General features: G+C 37.3%; 3 protein-coding genes across 3 annotated transcripts in view; 1 reads left to right on the top strand and 2 right to left on the bottom strand.

Moving 5' to 3' along the window:
* Positions 1-6,862: 6,862 nt before the first annotated feature.
* LOC129744647 (zinc finger protein 665-like) lies at positions 6,863-10,058 on the top strand. Its single transcript, XM_055737275.1, has 5 exons — positions 6,863-7,054; positions 7,297-7,447; positions 7,512-8,711; positions 8,768-9,061; positions 9,125-10,058. The coding sequence occupies exons 2-5, from the start codon at positions 7,307-7,309 to the stop codon at positions 10,001-10,003; spliced, it is 2,514 nt and encodes an 837-aa protein (XP_055593250.1). The 5' UTR covers positions 6,863-7,054; positions 7,297-7,306; the 3' UTR covers positions 10,004-10,058.
* On the bottom strand, positions 10,043-11,004 carry LOC129744650 (ribosome maturation protein SBDS). The gene has a single exon (XM_055737276.1). It carries the CDS (start codon positions 10,879-10,881, stop codon positions 10,123-10,125), a length of 759 nt encoding a protein of 252 aa, XP_055593251.1. The 5' UTR covers positions 10,882-11,004; the 3' UTR covers positions 10,043-10,122.
* A 383-nt stretch (positions 11,005-11,387) lies between these two features.
* LOC129741103 (zinc finger protein 493-like) overlaps positions 11,388-13,995 on the bottom strand; it is a 10,507-nt gene continuing 7,899 nt past the window's right edge. The window contains exons 2-4 of the mRNA XM_055732806.1: positions 12,824-13,940; positions 12,445-12,759; positions 11,388-12,378 (exon numbers count right to left, since the gene is read on the bottom strand). Of these exons, the coding sequence (XP_055588781.1) occupies positions 11,437-12,378; positions 12,445-12,759; positions 12,824-13,940 (2,374 nt within the window). The 3' untranslated portion in view covers positions 11,388-11,436. The remainder of the gene's footprint in view (positions 12,379-12,444; positions 12,760-12,823; positions 13,941-13,995) is intronic.

Raw genomic sequence — 13,995 nt, 5'->3', positions numbered from 1 at the left:
TTTTCAAAATTTTGCCAAAATGGTCAAATTGTCAAAATTGTCAAAATGAACAAAATTGTCAAAATTGTCAAAATTGTCAAAATGATCAAAATTATCGAAATTGTCAAAATTGTCGAAATTATCAAAATTGTCAAAATTGTAAAATTTGTCAAAATTGTCGAAATCGTTGAAATTGTCAAAATTCTCAAATCTGTCCAAATTCAAAATTTATCAAAATTGTCCAAATTTTCAAAATTATCCAAATTGTCAAAATTGTCAAAATTATCCAAATTGTCGAAATTGTCAAAATTGTCAAAATTGTAAAAACAGTAAAAATGGCAAAGTTTGACAAAATGGTCGAAAATGTAAAAAATGTCAAAATCAAATTTTCATAACTGTAAAAACTGTGAAAACTAAATATTCGATCATTAAAATCATCATAATCGTCAAAACTGTAAAAATTGCCAAAATCGTCAAACTGTTCAAAATCAAAATTGTCTAAACTGTCAAAATTGTCAAAATTGTCAAAATTGTCAAAATTGTAAAATTTGTCGAAATTGTGAAAATTGTCAAAATTGTACAATTTGTCCAAATTTAAAAATTGTCAAAATCGTCCAAATTGTCAAAATTGTCAAAATCGTCAAAATTATCAAAATTGGCCAAATTGTCAAAATTGTCAAATTATAAAAACAGTGAAAATTGTAAAGTTTGTCAAAATGGTCGAAATCATCAAAATTGACCAAATTGTCAAAATTGTCAAAATGTAAAAATTTTCAAAATTGTCAAAATTATCGATCATTATAATCATCATAATCGTCACAATTGTAAAAATTGCCAAAATGGTCAAAATGGTAGAAATCTAAATTGTCATAATGGTCAAAATGGTCAAAATCTACAAAATTGTTAAAATTTTCAAAACTGTCAAAATTTTCAAAATTGTAAAAATTGTCAAAATGGTAAAAATCAACAAAATTGTCGAAATTGTCAAAATTGTCAAATTGTGAAATTATCAAAATTGTCAAAATTATCCAAATTGTAAGATTTGTCAAAATTGTCGAAATTGTGAAAATGGTTAAAATTGTCCAAATTTTAAAAATGTTCAAAATTGTCCAGATTGTCGAAATTTTCCAGATTGTCAAAATTGTAAAAATTGACCAAATTATCAAAAATATAAAATTGTAAAAATTGTCCAAATTGTCAAAATTGCCAAAATGGTCAAAATTGTCAAAGTTGTCAAAATTATCGAAATTTTTAAAATTTTCAAACTGTCGAAATTGTCAAAATTGTTAAAAATGTTAAAAAAGGTCAAAATTGAAAAAAAAAAAATGTCAAAATTGTCAAAATAGACAAAAGTTTCAAAATAGAGGAAATTGTCAAAATTTTCCAAATCGTAAAAATTGTAAAAAAATTCAAAATTGTCAAATTCTCAAAAATGTCAGTTGTCATCGTGTAAAATTGTCGATTTGTCAATGTTGTCAAATTGTCACTTTTAAAAATTTGTCTAATTGTCAAATTTTTATCATTTCAAACTAGGAAATTTTCAAATTGTGAAAGTATCAGAATTTACAAAAGTGACAAACGAAAAGAATTGAAACTTCATTAAAAATGACAAAAATCACAAAATGAACAAAAATGACCAAAACTAGTGCAAGCAAAATTGCTGATATTTAAATGATGGTATAGTTTGTGTATCCGTTAGCAATCAGCATACTAATTAAAGATTAGTGTTTTCAGCCAGATTTAAATTAGTTATTGGTGATTCCTGATGAAGAATTTAACGATTGAAATGCAACTCACAGAAGTTCTATAGCATTTTGAACCTGAGGGTGGGTTTAGTAATATTTTTGACACTCATGTTGATATCGTTAAAAGTTCCTTCCCGACAATGTTAGGAATGTTAGAAAAAAAACAGTCATAATAGCTTAAAAACAATAAATAAAATAAAACCGCATGTACAAAGATTCATCAACACATTATTTGTGTGTAAATTAAGAGAACGAAGAGTAAGCAGGTCCACAATAGATCTTAAAGTGACCGTCCAGCAAATCGTCTGATAATGAATGGACACAAAACAGAAGCCAACGGTCGTTTCCCATGTCCGTCGAGCTTGTAATGGGCCTGTAATTGCGTACCATAATGTCTGCTCTGGTAATGATGGGATGTCCACGTGGAAAAAAAATCTCTAGCTACAAAAAATCCCCATCTACGCCCCCTCAAAGTGCCCTGGAAACACGCAATAAATTCATTCTACCGCACGTGTCCTCCACCAATAATGCTCGCGCAGTACCGCGCTAAGGGACTCTTGAAAAAGTGGTTTACATTAACTGAATTAGAGGATATTTTCGCGGTTTTCCGTGTGTTTCTTCCTTCCCCACATAGGTATTTCCCATGGTGATTCCCAGACCAGAGATGAAAAAAAGGACTACATGCGGAAGACTTGTGGATCAACAAAAACAAAAAACACTGACCACATGTTCACGAAGGCAAACGACGACGGCATTCCGTTCGATGGCGCGGATTATAAAAAATCGGTCTCCAAAAAGAATCGGTCGAGGCGGTGAATGGGTAGGTTAAATCTTCTCCTCCTACCGCTGCCTGCGTGGCAATGTTCTAAGCGCCACGATTATCGTTGCTAACTCTTTCGTAGCTGGCCGTATGAAGGGAAGGTCAGTTGTAGAAAAAAAATCTCAATCCAATGCAATGCATTAGTCTTTTCTGGATTTAGAAGGTTGTAATTTATGCCTAGAGATTTTTAGGTGAATAGTTATTTTTGTTCAACTGAACAAAATAAAAAGTATCAATTATTTACGATTGCAAACACCGTTTGAAATATTCATATTTGAATTTATTTCTTCAAAAAATTAAAAAATTCAGTTCTGAAACTAAGTAATGTTCGTTTTTTTTAACCCGAAGCACGTTGATGTCTATAAAAAGGCGGTCAAAATTGTCCGACCATACCGCAAACTTTTGACAGTATAGCGAGAGTCATTTCTTTTAGATAGAATTTTCGACCCAAACCTCCCAATAAAAATATCAATTTCTGAATGCCCTTTCTGCCAATATGTCCTATGTAAAAAAAGGAGCACATGAAGCAAATATGGATTTGAAAATTTTCAGTTGCCCGAATTTGACAAGGCACGTGGTAATCAGAAAAACTTCAAATTCGACATCTTATATAAATTTTTTTTTCCTATATGTGTGTTTCCTTGCGAATTGGTGTAAAATTTATAATGTTGTTTATTTTTAAGTCATTTACAGTTCTTGCTCCCTCTAAAAGGCATACTCTACTCGGTCATTGTGCTGTGAGTTTAACCATCCATATAGGATACCCGCATAGCAAGGCAAAAGAATGGTACTTACCGCTATTTTTTTTTTATCTATAGCGCTGCACGTTTCTTTCGTGCCATCGCACAGTGGTCCAAAATGCGAAAAACGTGATCGTTGCTTATAACTTTTTTAGGTCACATTTTAGCATATCGGTGTCTTCGGAGAAGTTTGTCAGTAAAATCAGCTCTATAATAAAAAACTATTATTTTTCTGATTAATCGCCCTACAAGTGAGATAAAATTTCTAACTTCTCTGTTATAAGTTTTAGCTCTTTGATGTCTTCGACAAACTTGTTAAAAATCAAATTTTCTACAACTTTGTCTCAGATGCCAAGTTTCTAAAATAATTATTATCCGAGATATCGGCCAAATAAGAAACTTAACCTCTAAAAATCAGTTTTTTAATAATAACTTTTTTCAGTAAATTTTAAGTTTAATAAAATGTTCCACAAAGTTGTTTGTCTTACTAAAATACACCACTTTGTTGAACATTTCATGTTTGTAAAATGTGATACTGCAGAGCTATGTTAAAAAGATTACCGAAAATAGGGCTTTTTCACGCCTTATTTTACAAACACCGGGCAACATCGGGCAGCCCGCTTTAGATGCAAAATAAAGTCGAAGATTTCGTCTACAAGATGCAGGTAAAATCGTCAGTATCCACTTGTATCCAAGCGAGATACATCAATTTTACTTTTCCAAGTTTGCATTGAAATCAACGATTTCTATGAAAGCACATACAGCGCATTCTACTACATGTGTTTTCTTCTAGTTTTTCCCCGCGCGATGTCAGAAGCAAAGGTTTGGAAGCGCATTTGTATTATTAGTACAGGTTATTGTGTGTTCAATTGAAATAGATATCTTCTACAAGCTGGAGATGCTAATAATACAAATGCGCTTCCAGACCTTTGCTTCTGACATCGCGCGGGGAAAAACTAGAAGAAAACACACGTAGTAGAATGCGCTGTATGTGCTTTCATAGAAATCGTTGATTTCAATGCAAACTTGGAAAAGTAAAATTGATGTATCTCGCTTGGATACAAGTGGATACTGACGATTTTACCTGCATCTTGTAGACGAAATCTTCGACTTTATTTTGCACCTAAAGCGGGCTGCCCGATGTTGCCCGGTGTTTGTAAAATAAGGCGTGAAAAAGCCCTATTTTCGGTAATCTTTTTAACATAGCTCTGCAGTATCACATTTTACAAACATGAAATGTTCAACAAAGTGGTGTATTTTAGTAAGACAAACAACTTTGTGGAACATTTTATTAAACTTAAAATTTACTGAAAAAAGTTATTATTAAAAAACTGATTTTAAGAGGTTAAGTTTCTTATTTGGCCGATATCTCGGATAATAATTATTTTAGAAACTTGGCATCTGAGACAAAGTTGTAGAAAATTTGATTTTTAACAAGTTTGTCGAAGACATCAAAGAGCTAAAACTTATAACAGAGAAGTTAGAAATTTTATCTCACTTGTAGGGCGATTAATCAGAAAAATAATAGTTTTTTATTATAGAGCTGATTTTACTGACAAACTTCTCCGAAGACACCGAAATGCTAAAATGTGACCTAAAAAAGTTATAAGCAACGATCACGTTTTTCGCATTTTGAACCACTGTGCATCGGGGTGGACGACGAGTTCACTTAACCGCAACCGCCCACGTTTCGCAAATATTCTAAAGGTTAATGTTGGACCATCACCACCGTATGTTTCTGGCGGTCAAAAACCAAAAGTATCAGATTTATGGTTTTATTTGATATTAAATAGATACAAATGAAGATAAATGAGATCTCTTTGCTAGCATGTTGGATTTAATGCACGAAACAAAAAAAACTCTAGTGTTGTTTTCCCTAGGTTATGATGAAAATGATAAATAAGAAAAATAGAAATACAAGAGATTTTCTTAATTTGAATCCTAAATCTGCATTCAAAATCTCGTTAAAATCGAAGCTTGAACACTTTAAAAACGCCTAAATTCATACTATTGATTGATGCGATGGCCAAACGGAAAATCAAATTGACAATATCAGCCGAAAATGGAGAGGGAGCCTTCTTGATGTCCGCAACAAACGGAGCGCAGGCGTTGCATCTGACCATCACCTCGTCTTTGGTGAGATACGACAGAGAGTTGCGCGTGTCCAACGGCGAGAGGAGAAAGTCGGATGTCGATACGACGTCTACCGGTTGGAGAATCCAGAGGTGAAAAAGGCATACGTTGAACAGCTAGAAACCTGAGCTTCGGAATTGCCGACAGACGGAACAGTCGAAGAACAGTGGTATGGAATCAGGAATGCCTTAATCACGACGAGCCATGGTACTCTCGGTAAAGTCTATGGAAGAAAAAGTTAATGGATGTCGGATGAAACCTGGAGGTTGATCGATAATCGGAGAAATGCGAAAGTTGGAATTGAGCAGCAATGTAACGGGTCAGCCAAAGTAGCCGCCCGCTCACAATGTGCGGAGCTAGAAAGGTAGTTAAACGAGCTCTTAGACGCGACAAGAAAGCCTGGACAAACTCCCTAGCCGAAGGGCATAAGAATGCCGCTAAAAGACCAAGCAGGTCAGATCGATGAATGATCGAACAGATCAGCTCAAACGATGGACTGAACACTTCGAACTCTTCCACTTCCGAGTCACAAATATTGTGAATTTTAATAAAAAAAATTAGAATCGTCGCTGGTGAACTGACAACAAAACACAGACTTCCGACAATCTAGTACTTCACTTTTCTTTGTCGGAAGTCTTTCGGAAGTCGGAAGTCCGTACTTCCGAAGTAAAATTTAATTCTGGCGCGTTAGTAGAGATGGCCAACAGAGCTCGCAGCTCGAAGCGTCAACAGTAAAGTATTTTTTTTCTTTTTTTTCCATTTTTCAACCAATGTTTTTTTTTCAACTACACGTTTATTAAAAAAAAACTAGGTTTTTGTTTGAAAACAAACCAAATTTTGATTTCAAGTAATAAAAAATGAATGTGAAAAAATAACAAAATTTTGTTATTATTTGCAATCGATTTTTTCATGAAAACAACTGAAAAATATGCATGGAAAATACAAAATAAAATAACAAAACGTTTTGTTGAACCGACCCCCCGTCATTTTTTTGCGTGTACTTGTGTTAATCATTTTAGGCTTTTTTTTTTATTTAAAGGTCTGAACACTCCGCGCTTATTATTTATTGCTTATATGGCATATTGGTACAATTTTCGAGTGAATTTGTGCATACGAAATATATTTTACATTACTCAACGAAGAAGTGTCAACTTTCTCAACCTGGTGGATCTTTACATTTATCTTTGCAATTTTCGGCAAAATGATTCCTTTACTGCATGAAAGATTTAGTTTCTTCTTTAGTAATCTTCTAAACTTCTAATCTGCATACAGGCAAAGACACACTGATGTTAAGCTGGAGCATAAAGAGTTACTATTTGACCAAAAATATTGTTACTTTAGAATCATCTATATCTTAAATAAAATTAAGCATATAATAAGGAAAATTGTTTTGTTTGAACGACGAATAATTATTTTAAAAAATGCGTGCTTTAGAAGCACCGCGAGAAACAATCATTGAACAGGACAATCTTTTGTGTTTTGATAATTTGTATTGAAAGTTTATTTCAGTGTAGTTGCTGTTTCGAATAAATGTAAACAAAAGCTATTCATAAATCCCTGAAAAATTTATTTTAAAATTTGATTGAAAAATGCACGTTCATATTCGCATTAGACGAATGATATCGCTATAAAGTTGGGTAAGTAAAATATCAGATCAAATATCAACAAAAATTGTTATCGTATCTTGCTTAAAGCATCATAAAAAGCGGCAGTTTAAATGTGTTGTGATTACGTTGACTCTCCTGTGTAATACTTTCCCTGTACTCTCCTTAACCTTATGTATTACCAAAGAAGGCTATCGTTACTCAATAAAATTACAAATTACAATTACAATTAATTTTGTCCTTATCCATTCTTTTTTAAATCCTTTCTGCACTAGATTCTCCACCATGACGACTACTGACCCGAATCCAACTAGAGGAAGGCCAGGCCGTCCGCGGCACCCTCGACCAAAAGTTTATACGGAAGATGCGAAAAAAGCTACCGAAGAGGACACAAATCAACAGAGTAACGATGTTGGAGACAGTAAAGTAAGTGTCCATGTTTCAGAAAAATGCAATCATGAATAATGATTAATTTGTGTTCTGATTATAGAATGAATGCAAGAAAAAAACGAGTTTATCATGTGAAATTTGTGGAAAAACATTCAAGCACAGGACGAGCCTAACATTACATGAAGCAACTCATTATGGGATAAAAAATTTCCAATGCGAGATTTGTAGCAAGCGTTTTACCCAAAAAGGTGCACTCAAAGCTCATATCCGGTTGCATACGGGCGAACTCCCCTTCAAATGTCCACACTGCCCGAAACGCTTTCGAGGCCAAACTACTCTCGATGGCCATATATTTCAGCACACAAAACAGGGCACCAGCTGTCCTCAATGTGCGGCAGTCTTTGCGACTCCTTCAATTGTTAAGCGACACATTCGAGAGGTCCACACAACGGAGCGAGCACACATTTGTCAAATATGCGGAACGTCTTACAAGCATCTCAAAAGTTTGCGTACTCATCTTAAAAACCACCAGAAGCGGAACTGTCCGGTGTGTGGCAGAGTGTTCCACAGTATATTCGCAATGATGACTCATCGGCGGGTCCATGCGGAAGACAACTATCAGTACAAGTGCGGGTTTTGTGAACGTAAGTTTGAGAAGGCCGAAGAATACGAAAGTCATCAAAAACTTCGGGGCCGTACGTTTCAGTGTGACGCGTGCTGTCACAGCTTTAATAAGGCTGATTACCTGAACAATCACAACCGACGATTTCATTGGAAGGAAATGGGTCTGGAGCAGCTGAAATGGGCGTTTCCTAAGGGTAGCGATAATCGAAAGCGCGCTAAAGGGTCGCGGAAGAAAAGTGACCATGAAGAGGTACCTCCGATCACGCCTGATGAGAAATATTCCTGTGAAATTAGTAAAGCGTCTGAGGGAAAAGAAACAGAGGTACCGGTTCTCATGGATAATTTGGATCAGATTGTGCAAACGATTGCTACCGAAATGGATAGTTGTAGCAAAGAGAATGTCGAAACAGAAGTTAACAACATGGAACATTCTCCAGAGCACGTTTATGAAAACGACAACTATCAGTATGATTGCGACGATTCTGGCTTCGATTTGGAAAAGAACGAAACCAGCAGTATTAGTTTGAATTTTGATAAGATACTGCAACCGGAAATCAAACAAGATTCAACAGAGCCATCGAGGATAGAAAATATCCAAGACACTTGTGAAGACAATCCTGAACCTTCGGGAAAAATAGAGTCTCAATCCGATAGTGATGACGAAATTCCACTAGCAGTGAGTATTTTTATATTTCTTCATATTATCTTTTACTTAATCTTTTTCGATTTTAGAAATTTGTTAACCATACAAAAATACCTACGGAAGAGGTCAAAGTTGAAGAATTAAGTAGCAGTAATTCTGATGGAAATGCAATAGTAGCATATCAAGATCATGATACTAAATCCGATATTGATGTCTTCGAAACGGGTAAAGACAACAAAGCAATTAAAAGCACAGCATATAGTTCGAAAAGAAGGAAACGGAAACGAGGGAGCAGTGAGTTGGACCCGACTCAGGACGAATGGTGTCCAAAAGAGGAAGATTGTCTTCCTCTTGGCCGCTCTGAAACTAAGTCTGAAAAATCTGTGCGTACATTTTGATGTGTTGAAGTTGTACCTATCACTCACTCATCTCCTTATTTATTACAGCCATACATTTGCGAAATTTGTGGACGATCATACGCTACATCGTCTTCTTTAAAAACTCATCGACTGTACCACGAATCGAAAAAACGTTTCCAATGTTCAAAATGTCCAAAATCTTTTCCCTTCCGCTGTCATCTGGAAAACCACGACCGAGTGGAGCATCTCCGAGATCGGTTCGTCTGTTCCGAATGCGGCAAACAGTACAAATATATCCGAGATCTTCAGATCCATATCAAGCAGCACGAAGAGGACAAACCATTCAAATGCGATCTTTGCCCTTCGGCTTTTCGATTCCCGTCCAATCTTCGTGATCACAAAGCGTGCCACAAAGAGAAAGTTTTCCCGTGTGAACTTTGCAAAAAAGAGTTCAAATACGCCAACAGTCTGCGAGTTCACAAACTGTTGCATACCGGCGTAAAAAGATTCCGCTGTGAAGTTTGCGACCGTGAATTTAGCACCAAGGCGCCTCTTCTTCGACACATGGGCACACATTCGAAGGCTCGGGAACTTAAGTGCATTGCGTGTGATAGAATTTTCTACATCAAAAGCGAACTTACCGTTCATCAGGCAAAGGAACACCCTAATCATCCACTGATTGGAAAGACGGTTACTATTCATACTTGTGACAAGTGTGGCCAGGAGTTCCCCAAAAAGAGTATGCTCACATCACATTACCTTGTCCATGGCAACGTTTACAGCTTCAAATGTGAGCTGTGCGAAGACAAAACTTTCAAACAGAAGGCCGGGTTACGGCAACATATGATGCTATTCCATGACCAGGAGGTGCAAAAGCGGAAATTGAAAGATGTGCCAAGCTCCCCGAATGACTCGACGCAACATTCCAACCAAACTGAACTACAGAGTACAGACTTCAGTATGTGAATTAAAGTTAGGATTTAAATTGTGAAATACAAAATTTTGTTCATTGATGATTTAAGATCCATGTATTTTCGATAATTTACAATAACACAAATAGCGTTCAAAGCCAACAAAACTACGCTCTATTCCAGTACTTCCTCACCTTCCTTTACTTCTTTCAGATTTAGCACTTCCAGATTTCCGTTTCCCTTTGTTTCGGTGCGAACGATTTCGTCCATTTCCCGGTAGTGCCCAGGGTTGATCAAACATGTCAGCACCAGCTTGTCACCCTCCCATTCCTCCGATTCGACTGGGGAGCATAGCTTAGTCACTTTTTCCTTCAAACGTTTGGCTTCCTTACCCGCCAGCGTCACCTTGAGGCGCATTTTGGCCCGCTCCAGTGGAATGCTTTCCTGCAGCAGTTTGATCACCTCCAGTGCCTGTTGTTTGGCATTTCTGTGCGGTTTGATTGAGTAGTGAATATCTTTCATCGACTTCTCAATGATAGACACCGGATATGGTCGCTTCGTTTCTGGATTCACGCACCGATCGGCTACGTTGGTTGCGATTTCTCTGAACATCGATTCCAGCTGATCTTGTCTTTCCTTTTCGGATATCTGAAGCTCACCTTTGGCCAAAATTTCTTTGCAGATTTCGGTAACATCATCCTTGCCGAACGCTTTCATAAGATCTTCCTTCTTCGCCACCTCACCCTTGGACACGTTCATGAAGACGGCCACTGTTTGGAGCACCTCATCTAGATCCTTTTCTGCTCCCGTTCGCCAGGATACAACCTTGTTCTTATAGCAAGCGATTTCGAACCGTTTGCCACCCTTTTTTATCCGCACTACGGCCACATTCGTAAGCCGGATCTGGTTCGTAGGGGTGAAAATTTTGGGCATTTTCACAGAGCTAGAAACGGATTTTACATCCGTAAAAACTGTCTAAATTTTCGCGGATCCACCAAATGCGTATCAAAAGTTGGTTTGTTTTGATTCACATGCTTTACACACTGTAAGCCCAAACAACCCGGAATTATGAAAATTGAAACTCAATTTTCAATTAAAAAAATTGAGTTTTCATCAGAACATACAAATAAAAACTACCTTAAGCTTTCGTTCAGTGGATAGTAGCAATAAAAACATCGCCACAATGGTTTTATGTCCAATACATAGGTGGCTCTAGCGTTCACAATAAATTATGGCATACCCATTTATGAAATGAGTGAAGACGCAACCTATATAATACAGGTTGAAGATTTTCCTGACTTCAACTTTGACAAAAACGCATAGGTTCAAAATTTATGCTATTTCCTCATTCTCAGAAAACTGGCTGACCCAACGAACTGTTCTAGATTCGCTCATAGAACGCAATGCTTTCGGAAAATTAACAACTGTCTTTTTCCAAACATTTAACAATCTTATTAAAAAAAAAATTAAATAAATATTGGTAGGTACTCACTCACATTGAATTTGCTGTAGCATAAACTCGTTTCCGTTATGCATCAACGCTATTCCCGGTGCCAAAGTTCCGCTGATAACGGTTGTTCCGATTTCAACGGGCTTTTGAGTTTGTTTCCCTAGCTCATCTGTGGGTCTTTTCGCTTCTCGTTTCCGAAGTTCCACCTTGTGGAAGTGCACCAGATGATGTCGCAAACCAGCATGCTGTTTGAATTGTTGATCCTCGCAGAGCTGGCACTTGTATTTGTAAACGCTTCCGTGGATGAGATTATGGGCAGTCAAATTGCTCTTTTTGGTAAACTCTTGACCGCAAACTTTACAAGTATGAATTTTAGCTGTTTTACCTATCAGCGGATGATTGGGATGCTCCTTCGTTTGATGGATACCGAGGTGAATTTTTTTGTAGAAGATTTTCTCACAAACTGCACACTTTAGTTCTCGTTCGGCCGAGTGGACAGTCATATGCCTTAGCATGGGGGCTTTGGTGTTAAACTCTCGATTGCAAATGGGGCAGTGAAATTTGTTACTATCTGAGTGCAAGCGTTTGTGAACCCGAAGGCTGTTGTCATATTTGAAACATTTTTGGCAGATATCGCATTTGAAGACAGCCGCATCGTGACACGCCTTGTGACTCCGCAGGGCACTAGGGAACCGAAAAGTCGAAGGACAGAGGTCACATTTGAATGGTTTGCTATCCTCGTGCTGTCGTGTGTGCACTTTCAAATCCTGAGCATATTTAAACTGCTTGCCACAAAGAGAACACACGAGTAAATCTTGTAGATGTTGTACCCGTCGGTGGTTTTCCAGATAACAGCGGAAAGAAAATTGTTTCGGGCACTTATCACATTGAAATCGCCGTTCCGATATGTGACATAGGAGATGAGTGTGAAGGGACGTAGATGAGGAATACGATTTTCCACACACTTCACATATATAAGGCTGGTGTTTGAAAATCAAATAAAATTGAGAAAATGTGGGATTAAAAAGGTATATGAAAATACTCACAGCAATACCATCGTCTGCATTTGAGTGACAAATGTTCTTGTGTTCCCGTAATGCTAGACGACCTTCGACGGACTCCCCACAAAATGGGCAAAACAGTTCCTTTTTCACAGCTTTGTTTGGCAGGAAGCGGGTAGTTTTTCGTTTGCGACTTTTGGATTTAGATTCCAGTTCTACATTTAAAGTTGTTTGACATGCATGATCGTTATCGAAGGTTTCTTGCTTTATGGTTTCTTCATTTTTAAATTCGTGTTTCGCTTCCAGTACAATTGTATCAACAAAGGATGTTGGATTTTCCTGTTCTTCTGCCAAAATTGTCTGAAAAGATATCATTTACATATAAGTAATAAGCAATTTAATCACCATATACAAGAATACTAACCGCCAGTGGGCTCTCATTTTCAGTACCGGAAATATGTTCCTGCTTTTCAACATCATCATTTACCTCATAGTATGGTTTGGAATCCTTAATATCCTTTAAATCAAAGCTATAGTCATCATCTTCGTAGGGATGGTCGGAGTAATTTCCTCTATTTTCCTCCTGCGAAAACACAGGTTCAATTTCTGTCGTTATTGTTGTGACAACCTGTTTCGATTCATTGGCAAAGGCTGAATGTTCGACCACTTCAAATGTATGTTGTTCCGTTTGTGTCTCTAAACCTCTAATTTCTTGATAATTTTTGTCATTATATACAACCGAAGTTTGATGTTCCACTAATTCCAGGTTCTTCTGTTTCTTCGGTTTCGGAACACCCTTTCGATTCCAACCATTCTTGGGGGGTGCGATTTTCAGCTGCTCCAAACCCATCTCTTTCCAGTGGAAACGCCGAGAGTGATTCTCTAGGTAGCTAGCCTTGTTGAAGCTGTGACAACACGTTTCGCACTGGAAAGCACGGCCCCGAAGTTTCCTGTGCGTATCTAGTTCTTCCAGTCTTTCAAACTTCCGGTCACAATATTCGCACTTGTACTGGAAGTGATCTTCCGCATGAATTTTCCGGTGTGTCATCATTGCGTACACACTTTGAAAAACTTGTCCACACTCTGGACAGTCTCGTTTTTGGTGGTTTCGTAAATGTAACCGCAGACTTTTCAAATGTTTATAATTGGAACCACATATCTGACAAGTGTGGGACCGTTCCGTTGTGTGCACCTCGCGGATGTGTTGCTTAACAATCGAGGGCGTTGCGAACACCGAAGAGCACTGAGGGCACTTAGTGCCCTGTTTGGTATGACGAAAGACGTGGCAATCGAGCGACGATTGACCACGAAATCGCTTCGGACAATGAGGACATTGGTAAGGCATTTCGCCGGTGTGCATCCGAAGGTGCACTTTTAATGATCCTTTATGCAGGAAGCGCATGTTGCAAATATTGCATTCAAATTTCTTGATTCCGTAATGTGTCTCCTCGTGTTGCTTCAGGGTATGTTGATATTTGAATACTTTTCGGCAGACTTCACACGATAAGTCTGACTGGGAGGATGTTTTGGTCTGGAAGCAAGTAATTTTTTACTATGGGAGTTTTAAAAAAAAATTGTTGGTACCTTTTTTCCACC

The sequence above is a fragment of the Uranotaenia lowii genome, chromosome 2, assembly GCF_029784155.1.
Source record: "Uranotaenia lowii strain MFRU-FL chromosome 2, ASM2978415v1, whole genome shotgun sequence".
Lineage (NCBI taxonomy): Eukaryota > Metazoa > Arthropoda > Insecta > Diptera > Culicidae > Uranotaenia > Uranotaenia lowii.
The sequence above is the reverse complement of the archived record's forward strand: the minus strand, read 5'-3'. Positions and strand labels throughout refer to the sequence as shown.

Excerpts from the sequence above, each read along its gene's own strand:
- LOC129744647 (XM_055737275.1), top strand. The coding sequence starts at position 7,307 with ATGACGACTACTGACCCGAATCCAACTAGAGGAAGGCCAGGCCGTCCG. Across the intron at positions 8,712-8,767 it reads ATGACGAAATTCCACTAGCA|AAATTTGTTAACCATACAAA; the intron begins GTGAGTATTTTT and ends TTTCGATTTTAG. Across the intron at positions 9,062-9,124 it reads AAACTAAGTCTGAAAAATCT|CCATACATTTGCGAAATTTG; the intron begins GTGCGTACATTT and ends TATTTATTACAG.
- LOC129744650 (XM_055737276.1), bottom strand. The coding sequence starts at position 10,881 with ATGCCCAAAATTTTCACCCCTACGAACCAGATCCGGCTTACGAATGTG.